The 14,643-nt window shown below is 39.4% G+C and overlaps 1 protein-coding gene across 1 annotated transcript in view; it reads right to left on the bottom strand.

The window, feature by feature from the left end:
• Positions 1-14,643, bottom strand: part of LOC126278289 (solute carrier family 22 member 16-like) — a 224,849-nt gene that overhangs the window by 6,389 nt on the left and 203,817 nt on the right. Inside the window, exon 9 of the mRNA XM_049978299.1 lies at positions 8,308-8,474. Within this exon, the coding sequence (XP_049834256.1) occupies positions 8,308-8,474 (167 nt within the window). The remainder of the gene's footprint in view (positions 1-8,307; positions 8,475-14,643) is intronic.

Raw genomic sequence — 14,643 nt, 5'->3', positions numbered from 1 at the left:
GGGGGTTAACAAAATTGCTGAACAACTGCTTTAGCAAATCCATTAGAAGTTATAATAAAAAATGAACTTGTGGGGAATAAGTCTGAACAGCAACATTCAATTTGTCAAATACAGCAATAGTCGCATGAAGGGAAGTGCAAAAGGCCTTGTTCTAGTTTGAGGACAGGAAAATAAAACAATTTTTCTTCACTTGTTGCAGCAGAAGTCTTACTTTTTAGGATGGGTTTGTCACATTTGGAAGAATGCACTATTCTTTTAGCAGCATGTACAGTACATAATCAAGAATTCTCTTATTCTGATAGTTTTTGGGTCCATTTTGTTCAACTTTAGGTATTTTGAAAGATGTGGAAATGTTGTGATTATATATTACTTCTTCCCTGAGGAAAGAAAGCAGCAGATCCCATTGATCAAGCAGTCTATCCAAACATCTGCCTAAAGATAACCACCTAGTACATACATGTTTCAGAATTTTCTTTGCCTTTTGGTGTGAAACTTGGAGTACTGTCAAAGCATAAAGCAACACTATTTTTTTTTTTAATTGACATGTTATGAAAATTTGGCTGTGGAAACATCAGGTTACCTATGTTTCACCCTGTTGAGCCCCCCGTCTAATGCTGGTATGGATAACACAGTGCTCACTACTTTTTCCCATAGAATATCACAACAATGGGATACAATTTGGCATTCATAAAATGGTCCATTCTGAAGGCACTTAATAACTTCAAATGATGTATTTTTAGCCATTTTATTTACAATGCATGTCATTTTCATGTGACCACAGCTATATTTTTTTGGAGCTTTTGATGTGGAGAAGATCTTTTTAAATAAAGCACCAGCATGATCAGCTGTACTTAAGGGCACATTATGTTCAACCAAAGAGGAAGTAAACAGACACTCAGTCCTAATTACGTCACTGTCGATGTTCCCAGACTCGGCATAAATGGTGTTGATTTTCTTTTGATCCTCCTTTGATTTAATGTAACTTATGTGTTTATCACACTTCACATGATTAATTAAATCATTTTTTCCACCACATGCATTATTAATATCACATCCACAATTTGTGCAAAAGGCAAATCTTTTTCCCTTTCTTTATTTTAGTACGCATGGAAAATTAACAGAATATGATTCTTTAAATGTCTGGAAGTACTGTTTCGTGTTTGATTTATTAAGGAGTCCTACAATAGGAATTTGATGTATGAAAATGTCCAAGAACAAATGCCTTAATATGCACTGAAATTTTGAAAGGAACCTGGATCACTGAACATCATATAAAATTATAACATATACATACAAGGCAGTAAAACACTTCATCAAAACACATCAAAGCACACAAAGTCTTAAACCATTAACTGAACACAATGTCAATTTCATGAAGAAAGAATATGCACATGGTGAAAAACACACACACATGGCACAAATGTAATTGATTCACATGTGGTCAAAGTTAATAGTTGTCACACAAATTCAGTTTGCAGTATTTGATTGTGCTCACTTTCAATAAATGTTTTCCAAACTACACTGTTAAGGTGTGTCATTTAATCTACCAAATTAATAGTAAGTGCACAATGCTGCAGATACTTCACTGCACATTTCCAGCTATAGGTTTCTTATATTAAAACACACAGAGTTGCATCCTCTATATTCTTTCAAATTTTATCATTCTGTAACACCCTGTATGTGAATAGGAAAATGATGTATTTTTATTCCCTTATTTCATTTTCTGAATGTAAGTTCTGAGAATTTTTGTAGCATGAGAGATAGAGAGAGAGAGAGAGAGAGAGAGAGAGAGAGAGAGTAAAACAACTGTAGTTGTTGTTGTTGTTGCGGTCTTCAGTCCTGAGACTGGTTTGATGCAGCTCTCCATGCTACTCTATCCTGTGCAAGCTTCTTCATCTCCCAGTACCTACTGCAACCTACATCCTTTTGAACTTGCTTAGTGTATTCATCTCTTGGTCTCCCTCTACGGTTTTTACCCTCCACGCTGCCCTCCAATGCTAAATTTGTGATCCCTTGATGCCTCAGAACATGTACTACCAACCGGTCCCTTCTTCTGGTCAAGTTGTGCCACAAACTTCTCTTCTCCCCAATCCTATGCAATACTTCCTCATTAGTTATGTGATCTACCCATCTACTCTTCAGCATTCTTCTGTAGCACCACATTTTGAAATCTTCTATTCTCTTCTTGTCCAAACTATTTATCGTCCATGTTTCACTTCCATACTTGGCTACACTCCATACAAATACTTTCAGAAATGACTTCCTGACACTTAAATCTATACTCAATGTTAACAAATTTCTTCAGAAACACTTTCCTTGCCATTGCCAGTCTACATTTTATATCCTCTCTACTTCGACCATAATCAGTTATTTTGCTCCCCAAATAGCAAAACTCCTTTACTACTTTAAGTGTCTCATTTCCTAATCTAATTCCCTCAGCATCACCCGACATAATTCGACTACATTCCATTATCCTCGTTTTGCTTTTGTTGATGTTCATCTTATATCCTCCTTTCAAGACACTGTCCATTCCATTCAACTGCTCTTCCAAGTCCTTTGCTGTCTCTGACAGAATTACAATGTCATCGGCGAACCTCCATGCAACAAAATAACTAAATTTACTAAAAGGATAGAGATTTAGGCACAATAATATAGTAATGACCAGAGGAATAAGTATCAGTTCCCTAGTGGTATACAGCACCTCATTTTGATTTGCTATTAGCACAGATTACGCAACGAACTGTGAGTGCTTTCTACACCAATCCACAACTACTCAGCAGATGGCCATAGCTCACTCGAAGTTGGCTGTAACATGATGTAGTCCATTAATATCCTGACAACATCCTATGAAGGCAAGTTGAAAAGTTCTTGGGCTGGCAGTGACAAACTGACCATTTAGGTCAGTACACTTTGACCAGTACTTTCTCAGCAAGTAGATTCCATCCTTGGTATATGACTCTGGAGAGTCTTCTAGATATCCATCTGTCAATCTTTTTATTGAACTCAAAACATTTTCTAGTCATAAATTTCTTTATATGCGTGATTAATAGAGAGCATATTCAGATAATTCTTACTCCAAATCTCTCAGTTTCCTTATTTCCAAAGCACCCTTGTAGACAAGTTCATTTTGTGGAAATATGTCATTTATTTATTCTGCCAAGATTAGTTCATGAGGCTCTCTTCTACATCTAAGGCATTTTATGTATGTTACATTCTGTTCATTATGACATACATATTATAAAAACCTTCACTAGGTGTATGATATATATTATAAATATATATAGAACTGAGTCATATATATTATAATTATTTCTAAAATAAATGGTGGAAAACAGAAGTAACTACAGTAGAAAAATCACAGTTTATATTAATTCATAGAAAGTAGAAAAAAAGACAAATTACAGGTAAGTAGTTTTAATCTGAGGGTACTGGAAAGGATGGACTTGAGAGGTGCAATGGGAAAGCAATAGAAAGAGGAATATGGTAGAATAGGAAAAAGCGTAGATGAGTGGGAGGGTGGGTTGGGGGGGGGGGGGGGGCAGTGGAGTGACTAGATTGACAAACAAAAAAAAAAAAAAGAGATAAAAGTGGAAGAACATAGCTTTTGCTTTACTGTTTCACTGAGAGAGACCTGACATGTATGTTACATTTTTAGGGAAAAGTTGAAAATTTATGATGTTGGCAAAAGGAAGTGCTTCAGCTTTTTCTAAAATGCACTAATGTATTAAAATTGTGTATAGTGCTGTGTAGCTTGTTGCAGTAGTAGACAGCAGCAACTAATTACGAGTTTCCAATCATTTTGTATTATGGGTAGCCACAGCCAGAGTATCAGAAAACAGAACTTTTGTCGCAATTATGACCCCTCATGTGAAGCACTGGGTTGGGAGTTGATCTCTGGGATCTCTGTAAGGCAGAAAATATGATGCTACAGTACCTCCCATCTCAACTGCCCTTGAAGTGTCATCCTTGTTAGTGGCAGCACATTTCAAGCACCCACTCATTATGTGTCAGGTCATGTGGACAGCTTGTGTAATCAAGCCCATAGTAGAAGATCCAGTTGTGACATTTGCTGTTGTCTCAATGAAGGTGGTCAAGTGATGGGAAGGCAACCCATTGGCCCAAATTCTGCATGGGACAATGGACAGCTATGGCTTACTGAATCAGAACCCAGAGGCAGAATTTGTGAGGACCTCAGTTCAAGCCCCAGAACATGGGGAAGTGGCTGGACCCCAGCTAGTAGATCCACTGTGGTGGCTCAAAATATTAGTGCAAAAACCTGGGTGTTCAGGCAACAATCAGGGGTTCAATGCCCTGTTACAGAGTTGACAACCATAAGTACATCATATTCATGGCAGCATCCAACATAGGGTGAGCATCATAACTTAGCCCAGATGTCTGAAGATGACTGGTCGGATCAAGGTGGTATAAATACTGCTGTCAGAGGGCTAATTATACAAATGAAGTAGCTCTGCCTCATTGTTCTGCCGCAAAGAAGCTTTTCAGAGGCTAGTGAGGGTAGTCAACATCCAAGCTTTCTGTCATTGCCACGTGGAAGAAAGTCAGACCATGGAAGTGCCTTGCTGCTGACAGTGCTGTGCCGCCACCGGCTGTCAACTGCAGCAGTCAGTGCCTGGAACATGGAGGTGCTGCTACAAGCACTATTTGTTTCATTACAGACATGTTCAGGTAATTCCTTTTACTTATCACAGCTCCTTGTTAATTGTCCCAGGTTCCTTCATCATTGTGGCAAGATGCACAGTGATTGGCTGACACAGCACGAGGAACTGCAATCAGATAACAAATGACTTGCGAAGCACTGTCCACTACATCACTGTTTATAGCAAAATATATGATACCTTATAATAGAAACAGTTCTTTAGTAACCCCTCAATTGTCCTGTACAATAATTATTGAACTCACAATGTGAACATCAATGATTTTTTTATTGTAATTCAACAAAAAACAATCAGTTCTGATCTCAAGCAGTGTTTATTTTCATGATTGTTAACCACATTAAATCATACAGCAGACAATCTTCAGTCCATTAACGTGTCCATTGTGGATGGATGGAGTCACTTGAGTTGTTGTAAATACAAGAGGCACCTGTCATCAACTGAAGTTGTTGAAAGGTGCCTCTTGCTCTGTTCATCAGTTCTGTGCATCACCAGTAGAGACGTTACTGGTTTGAAGATGGTCTATGTACAACTGAAATTGGTTACCATACCATAAAAATAAACGCCATCTGTGATCTAGACTGATTGTATTTTGTTATAACATGTTGTACAGGTTGGGGTGAGAATCCATTCCAGTCCTACCACCATGGTCTACAAACTGGACTCAGGCAGGTCCATTGCCACATCATGCATGCTCTTTTGTCTGTAGTGGGCATGATCTGGGAGGCTCTACAAAATGTACTTAGAGTCGTATGTCAGCTGAAAGGGTTGCACTATCTAGTGTATCATCAAACAGAAATCATGGGCTTTTCTGTTAGGTGAAACAATTATTTTGTCTGTTAGTACACACGTCATTCAGACAGGAGTTAACATGTATAAACATGCACTGTCCTGATCTTCATGTGATAAAGGTATTATTAAATTAAAGTGGTGGCAAATGGTCTAGTGATAGCATTCCAAGCAGTGCTGAAGATTTTAATGATAGTGATATCGACAAGTATGAACTTGCACATACAAGGACACCAGGCATAAAAATTCATTTTGCAGATCGTCTGAATCCACTCGATTTTTTAACCTTTTTTTTACAATACACTGTCAACAATAACCAATGAGATGAACAAATATGCTGAACAATTTGTAAATTGACACTGAAACAATGATCATGTGTGCATAAATGGATGCCAAAAAACGGAGGAGAATTGTCCTCTTTTTTTCAGTTATTCTTACAAGACATATTTCAGAATCTGATTATGAAATGTATTACTCGAGAAAAGGAATTCATGAAACACTGATTTTCTGAAAAGTTTGTCAGTAAGTAGATGTAGTCATCTGTTGAAGTTCTATTATTTTCATGACAACAGTTTTTATTTGAGAGATTGTTGTATTACTGATAAATTACATACATTTAAGTACATTTCCAGATGAGCATTGTCTGTTGAAAAAACAGTATACATCAGTGACATATTCGGGAATTTTTTTTCCTTGGTTTCGAATCTCGTTTTTCAGGTGTGGTTTAGATTAGAGTGCGGCTTAGATTCGAGTAAATACGGTATATACACAGAAAAAGACACTGCATTTGAGTGACAATGCAGTGAATATCCTCCTGTGTCTTGAGGTCATTCTGTTTTTGCCTGAAGACTAGTTTGACAAAGTGTATACTGTTTTTGCCAATAGATTTTATACAAATCTCCAGTTATTTTATTTTCTGATCTTCTTGTCTCGAAAAACTCTGATGGTATTTACACAGTTATGAGTAACAGGAAGGAAATACTAGCTTCTCTGAAGGAGGCAAAACTTGAGAAGGGTAAAGTTAAGACATTTTGCAGCTAGGGAAATTGGTGGTGATGCAATGGCGAGACAAGATAGACATATATTTGCTTAGTAGCATTCACGGTGCTGAACTGCAACAAATCAAGAGTAAGGTAACAGGGAAAATGAAGCCAAAAGTTACCTTAAATAGAATGACAGAATGGGTGACACTGACTTAGCTGACCAGTACAAGCCAAATTATACAGCAACAAGGAAGCAACTCTGAGAATATTGCATAAAGCAGTTTCACCATCTCATGTATGTTGCAACTTTAAATTTATACTTTTAGCGCAAAAAACTGGGAGGAAAATTTGGGAGATGATTTCCAAAAATGGTTTACTGAAATTTTCCTTTAAAAATACAGTGCATTTGCATATTCTTCCTCAGCAAAGAAAAACTGATAACCCTTGCCAAGTATTACTACCAGCACATTTGGTGGGGAAACAATTTCCTAAACATATTCCTTATGCTGAGAAGGAACAGGCACCGATGAGACAATGTGGAGTATGATGTAGCAAAAAAGATTTCAGTGGAAAAAAATAAGAAGAAAAATATGCATATATTGTGAAGTGTTGGACTATGTGTAAGGCCTTGTTTTGAAATTTAGCATATGAAAAATAATTTCTAAATAAGTATTGTAGTAATTGATGTTGCCATAAACCATAGCAATACATCTTACTTCCCTTTGAATAGACCGATGAAAGACATGATCATGAAAAACATAACTTGAATTAGTAGTAACCTTTGACTAGACCGATGAAAGACGTGCTTGTGAAAAACATAACTTGAACTAGTCGTAACATAAAGAGCATCTAATGTGCCCATGTTTTTAGAATTTATGTGCAGACATGAGAAACAAAACTGTGGGCACAGTACAGAAAGCGGTGATGGATGTGTAATTTGGACAGGACGGTGAAGATCACTTGCATTTTGCAGTCATACTTTGGGGGTGCTGTGGACTCCAAAGAAGAAAGGGCCCTAATGACAAAGGTAAAGCTCTAAAGAAAAATGAATTTTATAATATAGAAACAATGCTGTGCTATCTGGAGTTAAGTATGAATGTATGGTTTTGGTGAAGCATTGAAGCATCATGTATGAACATGTTGTCTGAAAAGCTTTGTTAATTATGAGTTGTGAGTTGATATTTTATTTGAATATTGAAGAATTATGGAAACAGTGTTTTGTGAATTTGTAATGAGTAATTTAAATGCAGAAACTCTCATATACCCTTCACTCCACTGCAACCAGAAATGCAGTCTGTGGTTAAATATGTGGCACTGCATAGCAGGACCACATCAAGATAAAAGAAGATGGTGATCAAGAAATTATGAAAAGAAGGTAACTGTTATTACATGGGAGTGATTAAAGACTTGACAATGAGTAAAGACTTGGCCTCTTGCAATATCATGATTACATTATGTCAACACACAACAAGGAAAAAGCATTAGCTGCTCCAGTAAAATTCTTCCTGAGACTATCAAAATAAATCAAAAGAAGTTTGCTTATTTTCATAATATCATTGGTGCTGCCAAAAGGTTAAAATTCTTGGAAAATTACAGTCACAATAATCACATGATCTGAGAGAAATGCTGAAGTGTGTCATATTATGCAATACTGAAAGAAAGCACAGTAAGGTGCAGAAACAATTACAGTGGTGGCAGTAGATAGCAGTGCACAAAAATTCCTGTGGAATCTGCACCACTGTGGCATGTAACACCATGACAGTGGTTGATCTTTAGTACAAGAAACAGTCTTATCAAAGGATTAATGTTTACAACAGTAAATTTTATGTTTTGTTGTCTATTTGCAGCTTTCAGACACTTACTGGAATTAATTCCACCAGTGCTGCAAGGGATGCTCCAAGTGGCTCCCAGATGATAAGCGACTGTGATGAATGGAGTGCCCTTGAGAGACCCAGAAGTCGAGCCATACTGAGAGCACTCATTGCTCCAAAATGGCCAACAGCTGATACACACACTTCTATCATGAGAGCTGCAAAGATGTTTAATTTCCTTAGTGTTACAAGCAAAAATTCTTTTAAAGTAAGATATACTTCTACATGACCAAGACTTTATTGCCAAAATGATTAGTATCTGATTCTGCAGTGAGTGTTACAGAACTATTTTATTGAACTGCTAATATTTGTTATGAGTCACAAATATCATAAAACATTACACTGCTTTATTACTGATACAGTATGTCAATTTTACACCCATACACATATTATGTAACTGATATTATAAGTTATACCATATGTACTTTTATAAAAAGGGAACCAGAACATTACAAGAACACAGTCAAATACAAGGAAATTTTACCTACACTAATGAAATGACAGCACTTAAGAAGATTATACATAATTAAATATAGTTGACAATTTCAGAGGTATGTAGACACTTGATCTTCCAGAATGGTTGGTTCCTTTCTAGCACTGTACATAAATAAATAAAAGGAGATCAACTGTAATAAGAATATCTATAACTACTGTACTTGTTTATTGTCAGTGATGGGAAACTGTAAGCAGCCATGGAGTTCCATCCTATTTGATTTACAGATGATCATGGGCTGTATGACTGTGAGTGCTAAAACATTTTAATGCAAGCCATAACAAATCCAGTCACTAACATCACTGTTGACCAGTTTGATGTAAGCAAGCGTTTGATAGTTCATGATCATGAAGTAAAAATAACACATATGAGGGAAACTGCTGTGGCATAAAAATGTGTTTTTGAACATTATAACTGTCATACTTTTCTCCAGTCAGTTACCCTGTCAATGGCTGTGTACATTGTCTATGTTTATCATGAAATTCTGCTATTTACAAGTTTGTTATGCAACTCAGTTAGTAAGCATAACATCCACAAAATATACGTTCGAGGCCCAAACATCCAAATTGATTATGGAAATCAGGAAATTTTACCTCAGATTTTTCTCTCATTATAAAACAAACAACATTCTTGGACAATGTAGCTTCAGATCTTAAACCTCTTTGTTACATTAGACAAACTCACATGCAACATGATAAACATTGGAGATGCATGTGAGGTGGATCAGGCAAGACTCATTATGAAGGGTAGACATGAATTTATAGCTGTGTAATTCTTTCAGCCACCAGCTGACACACAGACATAACAAATAAAAAACTTTTAAAAAAGCCTCAGCTTGCTGGTATGTATGTTCAACTATCACACTGTCATCACTGGAGCAGGCTAATCATCCAACAATCAATTGAGTTGATTACAGTTGTTTGGTTCAAAGGAGGGGGGTGTGGGGTGGGGGGTGGGGGGATGGGGGGGAAGGGACCAAACTGTGAGGTCATCGATTCCTTGTTCCTGGTAAAATGATTACACAAGGGAAAGGAGAAAAGAAAGGAGACATACAGCACTATAATAGGAGAAAGGAAGAACCAGAAGAATGACAGAAGGACAACCAACAGTACTGTGGACAAAACAGGAAAAGAAAGCCTCATATAGAAGCAAGAAACAGATAGAAGGGCTAAAAACAAGAGAGCAGATGACTGCGGCTGACTGACCATGAGAATAAAAAGGAAAAGCCAGCCACTCTGCGACACATTAAAACGTCCGCCCTAACAGCATTAGAGTGGAGAACACAAAGGGACACAGGACATGCGTGAAAACTGATATAGAATGATAAAACCCACCATCATGTATAAAACGTAAAACTAAATAAGCCGATCAGGCATTGTCAGCTAAAATTAATGGCAAGGAGTCCGGTAACTGAAAAGTTCATCACAGGGCAGCCAAAGAAGGACAGCTCACCAAGATGTAGGAAACTGTCAGCAGGGTGCCACACCAACACTGAGGTGGGTCATCACGGCACAGGAGGTAGCCATGTCACCCAAGCGTTGCCACTGTGGAGCCATCAGAGAACCACAGAGACCCTGTGAGAGGTCTGTGTGGAGGTCTTCCACACATTCATAGTCTCCTTAATTGCATGCAGTTTTTTGTTGCAGGCCATTCTGTCTCCCAAAGTCGCAAAACCTTGCAGCATAGTACTGAACAAAGGTCAGTTGCAGAGAAGCCAATCTCCATAAGCAGTTTCCACACAGCCTGTTTGGCCAGCCTGTCAGCAAGTTTGTTGCCTGTGATTCTAACATGACGTGGGGTCAAGATGAAACACCACTGAATGACTGGACCATTCCAGGGCATAGATGGACTCCTGGATGGTTGTTTCCAAAGGATGTTGAGGGTAGCACTGGTCAATAGCTTGTAGGCTGCTCAAGGAGTCAGTACACAGAAGAAACGAATCCCAAAGACATTAACGGATGTGCTCAAGAGTACGAGATATAGCCACCAACTTGGCAGTGAAAACACTGCAGCCATTGGGCAAGGAAGGCTGTTCAGTATGTCCTCCATGGACACATGCAAAGCTGACATGATCATCAGCTATTGAACCATCGGTGTAAACCACTTTATGGCCTTGGTACCTGTCAAGAATCGAGAGGAAGTGGCAGTGGAGAGCAGCGGGGTTAACTGAGTCCTTAGGGCCATGTTAAAGGTCCAGGCGAAGCCGTGGCCTTGGTGTACACCATGGAGGTATACATGAATGGACCTCAAGTATAGGAGGTAAAGGCAAGGACTCCAATTCGGAAAGAATGGATCAGACACAAACTGCAGTTTGAAGCCCTCACCTGTGGGAGATGAACTGCAGTGGGTGGGAAAAGGAGACAGTAATTTGGATATGCAGGAGAGCTATGAACATGTGCAATGTAACTGGCTGGCAGTTGTGCAAGTGTAACCTGCATAGAAGGACTCCGGCCTCCACCAAGATGCTGGTCATCGGACTCCTCCAAAAACCTCCTGTCACTAGGTGAACGCCACAGTGGTGCACTGGGTTGAGTAAACACAACACTGAGGGCGCCGCTGAACCATAAACCAGACTCCCATAGTCAAGATGGGATTGAACAAGGGCTCTGCAGAGCTGCAGCAGCATAGAGTGATATGCACCCCAGTTGGTGTTGCTCAGGCAGCAGAGGACATTGAGGTGCTGCCAGCACTTCCCCTTAAGCTGACAAAGGTGAGGTAGCCAAGTCAATAGAGCATCAAAAATCAGCCCTAAAAATCGATATGCCTCCACTGCAGTGAGTGGATCATCATTAAGGTAAAGTTCTGGTTCTGGATGAATGGTTCAATGATGACAAGTGTATAACACATGACTTTGTGGCCAAAAACTGGAAACTGAGGACTAGAGTCCATGACTGCACCCTGTGGATGGCTCCCTGTAGGTGCCACTCAGCAACACCAGTATTGGTGGAGCAGTACGAAACGGAGAAGTCATCTGCATATAGAGAAGGTTCTAAAGCTGCTGCTAGGCCATTAATGGCCACTAAAAATAGGGATACACTCAATACAGAGCCCTGTGGGACCCCATTCTCCTGGAAATGGGGGGAATGATGGGAGGCATCAACTTGGACATAGAAAGTGTGAAGTGACAGGACATTTTTGGATAAAAATAGGGAGTAGGCATCAAAGACCCCGCTCATATAGTGTGGCAAGAATATGATGTGACCAGGTCATGTCATAAGCTTTTCGTAAATCAAAAAAGCTCACTGTCAGATGGCAACATAAGGTCCCTGTGGAATACAATGCTCTGGACTGTATTTACGCTCTTATGGGGCATGATGGTTACAGAAACATCCCCTAGCTTGTCACAAGTGAGTAACAACCATGACTGGACAGAGGATGCTGTTTTGATCAAGACTGACCCAGATCTCATTTTGGACAAGCCCTCCACCTCCCCAATCTTGTCCTCTAAATGCTCAACATAAAACTGAGGCTTCATCATCAAGAAAGATTCCCCATCAGCTCTCGAACATACAAGAGCCACTGCCATCCTTAGCCTGATGTTCCTCCCACGGTGTGGCCAGGGAGGAGAACGATTTTGGGTCATACTTCTGTGCATTGAATTGAGCTCGTGAATGCTTAGAGACTGCTGGTATTTTACCACCAGCCAGTGATGATGTGCTGTGCTTCATCGTGTGTCATCCACCCTGATGACACCCACTCCGACCAGGGGCCCTCCCCACGGGCAACACCCAGCTGCAGCAAAGGCCACCTGGCAGGATGGCCATTGCCGGGAGTCCCAATGTCCCAGGGTGATGGGCATCTGCTCCTTGGCATATGTGGGGAATTAATGGAGTAGGCATCAGTAGAGTGATCCCTGTGTGGGCAGGGGGCTACAACCAACAGGGTACATGGCGGCCCCACCACAATGAACGGGCTACCATGCTGGATATCAGGTACAACCAAGCAAACCAGTCCATTATCATCATCAGCATAGAAAATGATACTGCACAGTTGATGGAAAAATACGCATGTAGGAGAGTGGCCTCGCCCAACAGTTGGAGAATGACCAGAAGTGCAGATCCACGTCGACGAAGGATGTGATAGATCTCAGCACATGATGGACATGATGCACCATGTAAGGCGCCCTTCCCCAGTTGGCTCGCTCTTTGGGAAAATTTTGAAAAATGGGGGTCAAACCCTACAGGGGACCATCCTATAAAGGCTGAAATGTGTGAGACTCCTTTTAGTCACCTCTTACGACAGGCAGGAATACGTCGGGCATATTCTAACCCCCCAAACCTGCAGGGAGAAATTGGAATTTCGTAAAGGGTTGGTGTAACAATATATCCTTCAAAACAATACTAAATCCTTTCCCTGAAAGCTGCATAGAACAGTAACTCAGGAAGTATACATAAGATGGCACTATGTTAGATCTAATGGCAAAAAATTGTCAGGTCTCTTTGAGGATGTGTATGTTGAAACTGGTACCTGTAGCAGTAAGGTATTTGTTACAGAAATGATTACCAAAGAAAAAAAGGATAACTAAAACAAATAAAAGACTTACTGAAATTTCACAAACATTGAAGAAATTCTGGTCATATGTAAAGACTATGAGTGACAGTGACAGACACTCACAGTTAAAACTGGAACTGGAACTGGAACTGAGATAACAAAGCAAGAGCTGAAAACTTTTTTAATGTTCCTTTACAAAAGAATGTAGAGTAGTATTGTCCCCAGATCACACACTTCAGCTGCGTACTTATGTGGAGGACGCTGGGAACGAAAGCTTGTGATCAGCTTGGAGCATATTACGTGCTTCGACAATCCCCACCTTCTTCCCCCACAGCAGCCAGCTTATAGATAATAAAAAACACATTTTCAAAGGTTTCAGTGACATTAGCCGCATTTGGGCATTGAAATGAATGAATGGTAGCAAGGGAGAATTTGTGCCAGACCATGACTTGAAGCCAGATTTTCTGTTTAATGTGAGTGGTCATCTTACCTGCCTTGACCTTCCCATTATGCTTCCTTCCTGACCCAAATACCAGCCTGTTATACACTCCAATTAAGGTGATTGCTAGCATTAAACAGGAAATTCAGGATCAAGTTCTGGCCCAGCACAAATTTTTGCCTATTACCATCAATTCATTTCAGTGCTCAGATGTGGCTAATGTCATTGAAACCTCTGAAAATGATTATCATATGCACATCAAAGTGGCAGATACTGAGATAGCAAATTGCATAATAGAAAAGCAATTACAATTGTTTAGTAGTGGAAAGCATTAGGACCAGATTTGATACATATAAGATTCTGCTAATGTTGTGTGAAAGATCTTGCTCTCCTCTAGCAGCAGTTTATTATAAATCGCTTAAGCAATGAAGGGTATCTAGCAACTGTAAAAAAGTGTGGGTCATTCCCATTTTCAAGAAGGGCCATAGGTCAGATGCACACAATTATAGACGTATTACCACTGGCGTCAGAATTATGGAACATTTTTTATGCTCAAGAATTATAAGAACAAAAATCCTCTCTATCAAAATAAACATGAATTCTACAAACAGAGATCTTGTGAAATCCAGTTTGCTCTGTTGCTCCATGAGATCTGTAGCTCTGTAGACCATGGCACGTTTCTTGACTTCATGAAGGCATTTGAGATTGTCTCACACTGCTGTTTACTGAAAAAAATTATGAGCTTACCAAGAATTAGAGCACTTTTGCAACTGGATTCAAGAACACCATGCAGATAGAGCTCAATACGCCACTCTTCATGGAACAAAATTGACAGATATAAAGGTAATTTCTGGAGTACACGAAGAAAATGTTGTTTACAATCTATATAAATGACCTAGTAGAA

Source organism: Schistocerca gregaria, chromosome 6 (genome assembly GCF_023897955.1).
Source record: "Schistocerca gregaria isolate iqSchGreg1 chromosome 6, iqSchGreg1.2, whole genome shotgun sequence".
Classification (NCBI taxonomy): domain Eukaryota; kingdom Metazoa; phylum Arthropoda; class Insecta; order Orthoptera; family Acrididae; genus Schistocerca; species Schistocerca gregaria.
This window is presented reverse-complemented; position numbering and strand designations above follow the sequence as displayed.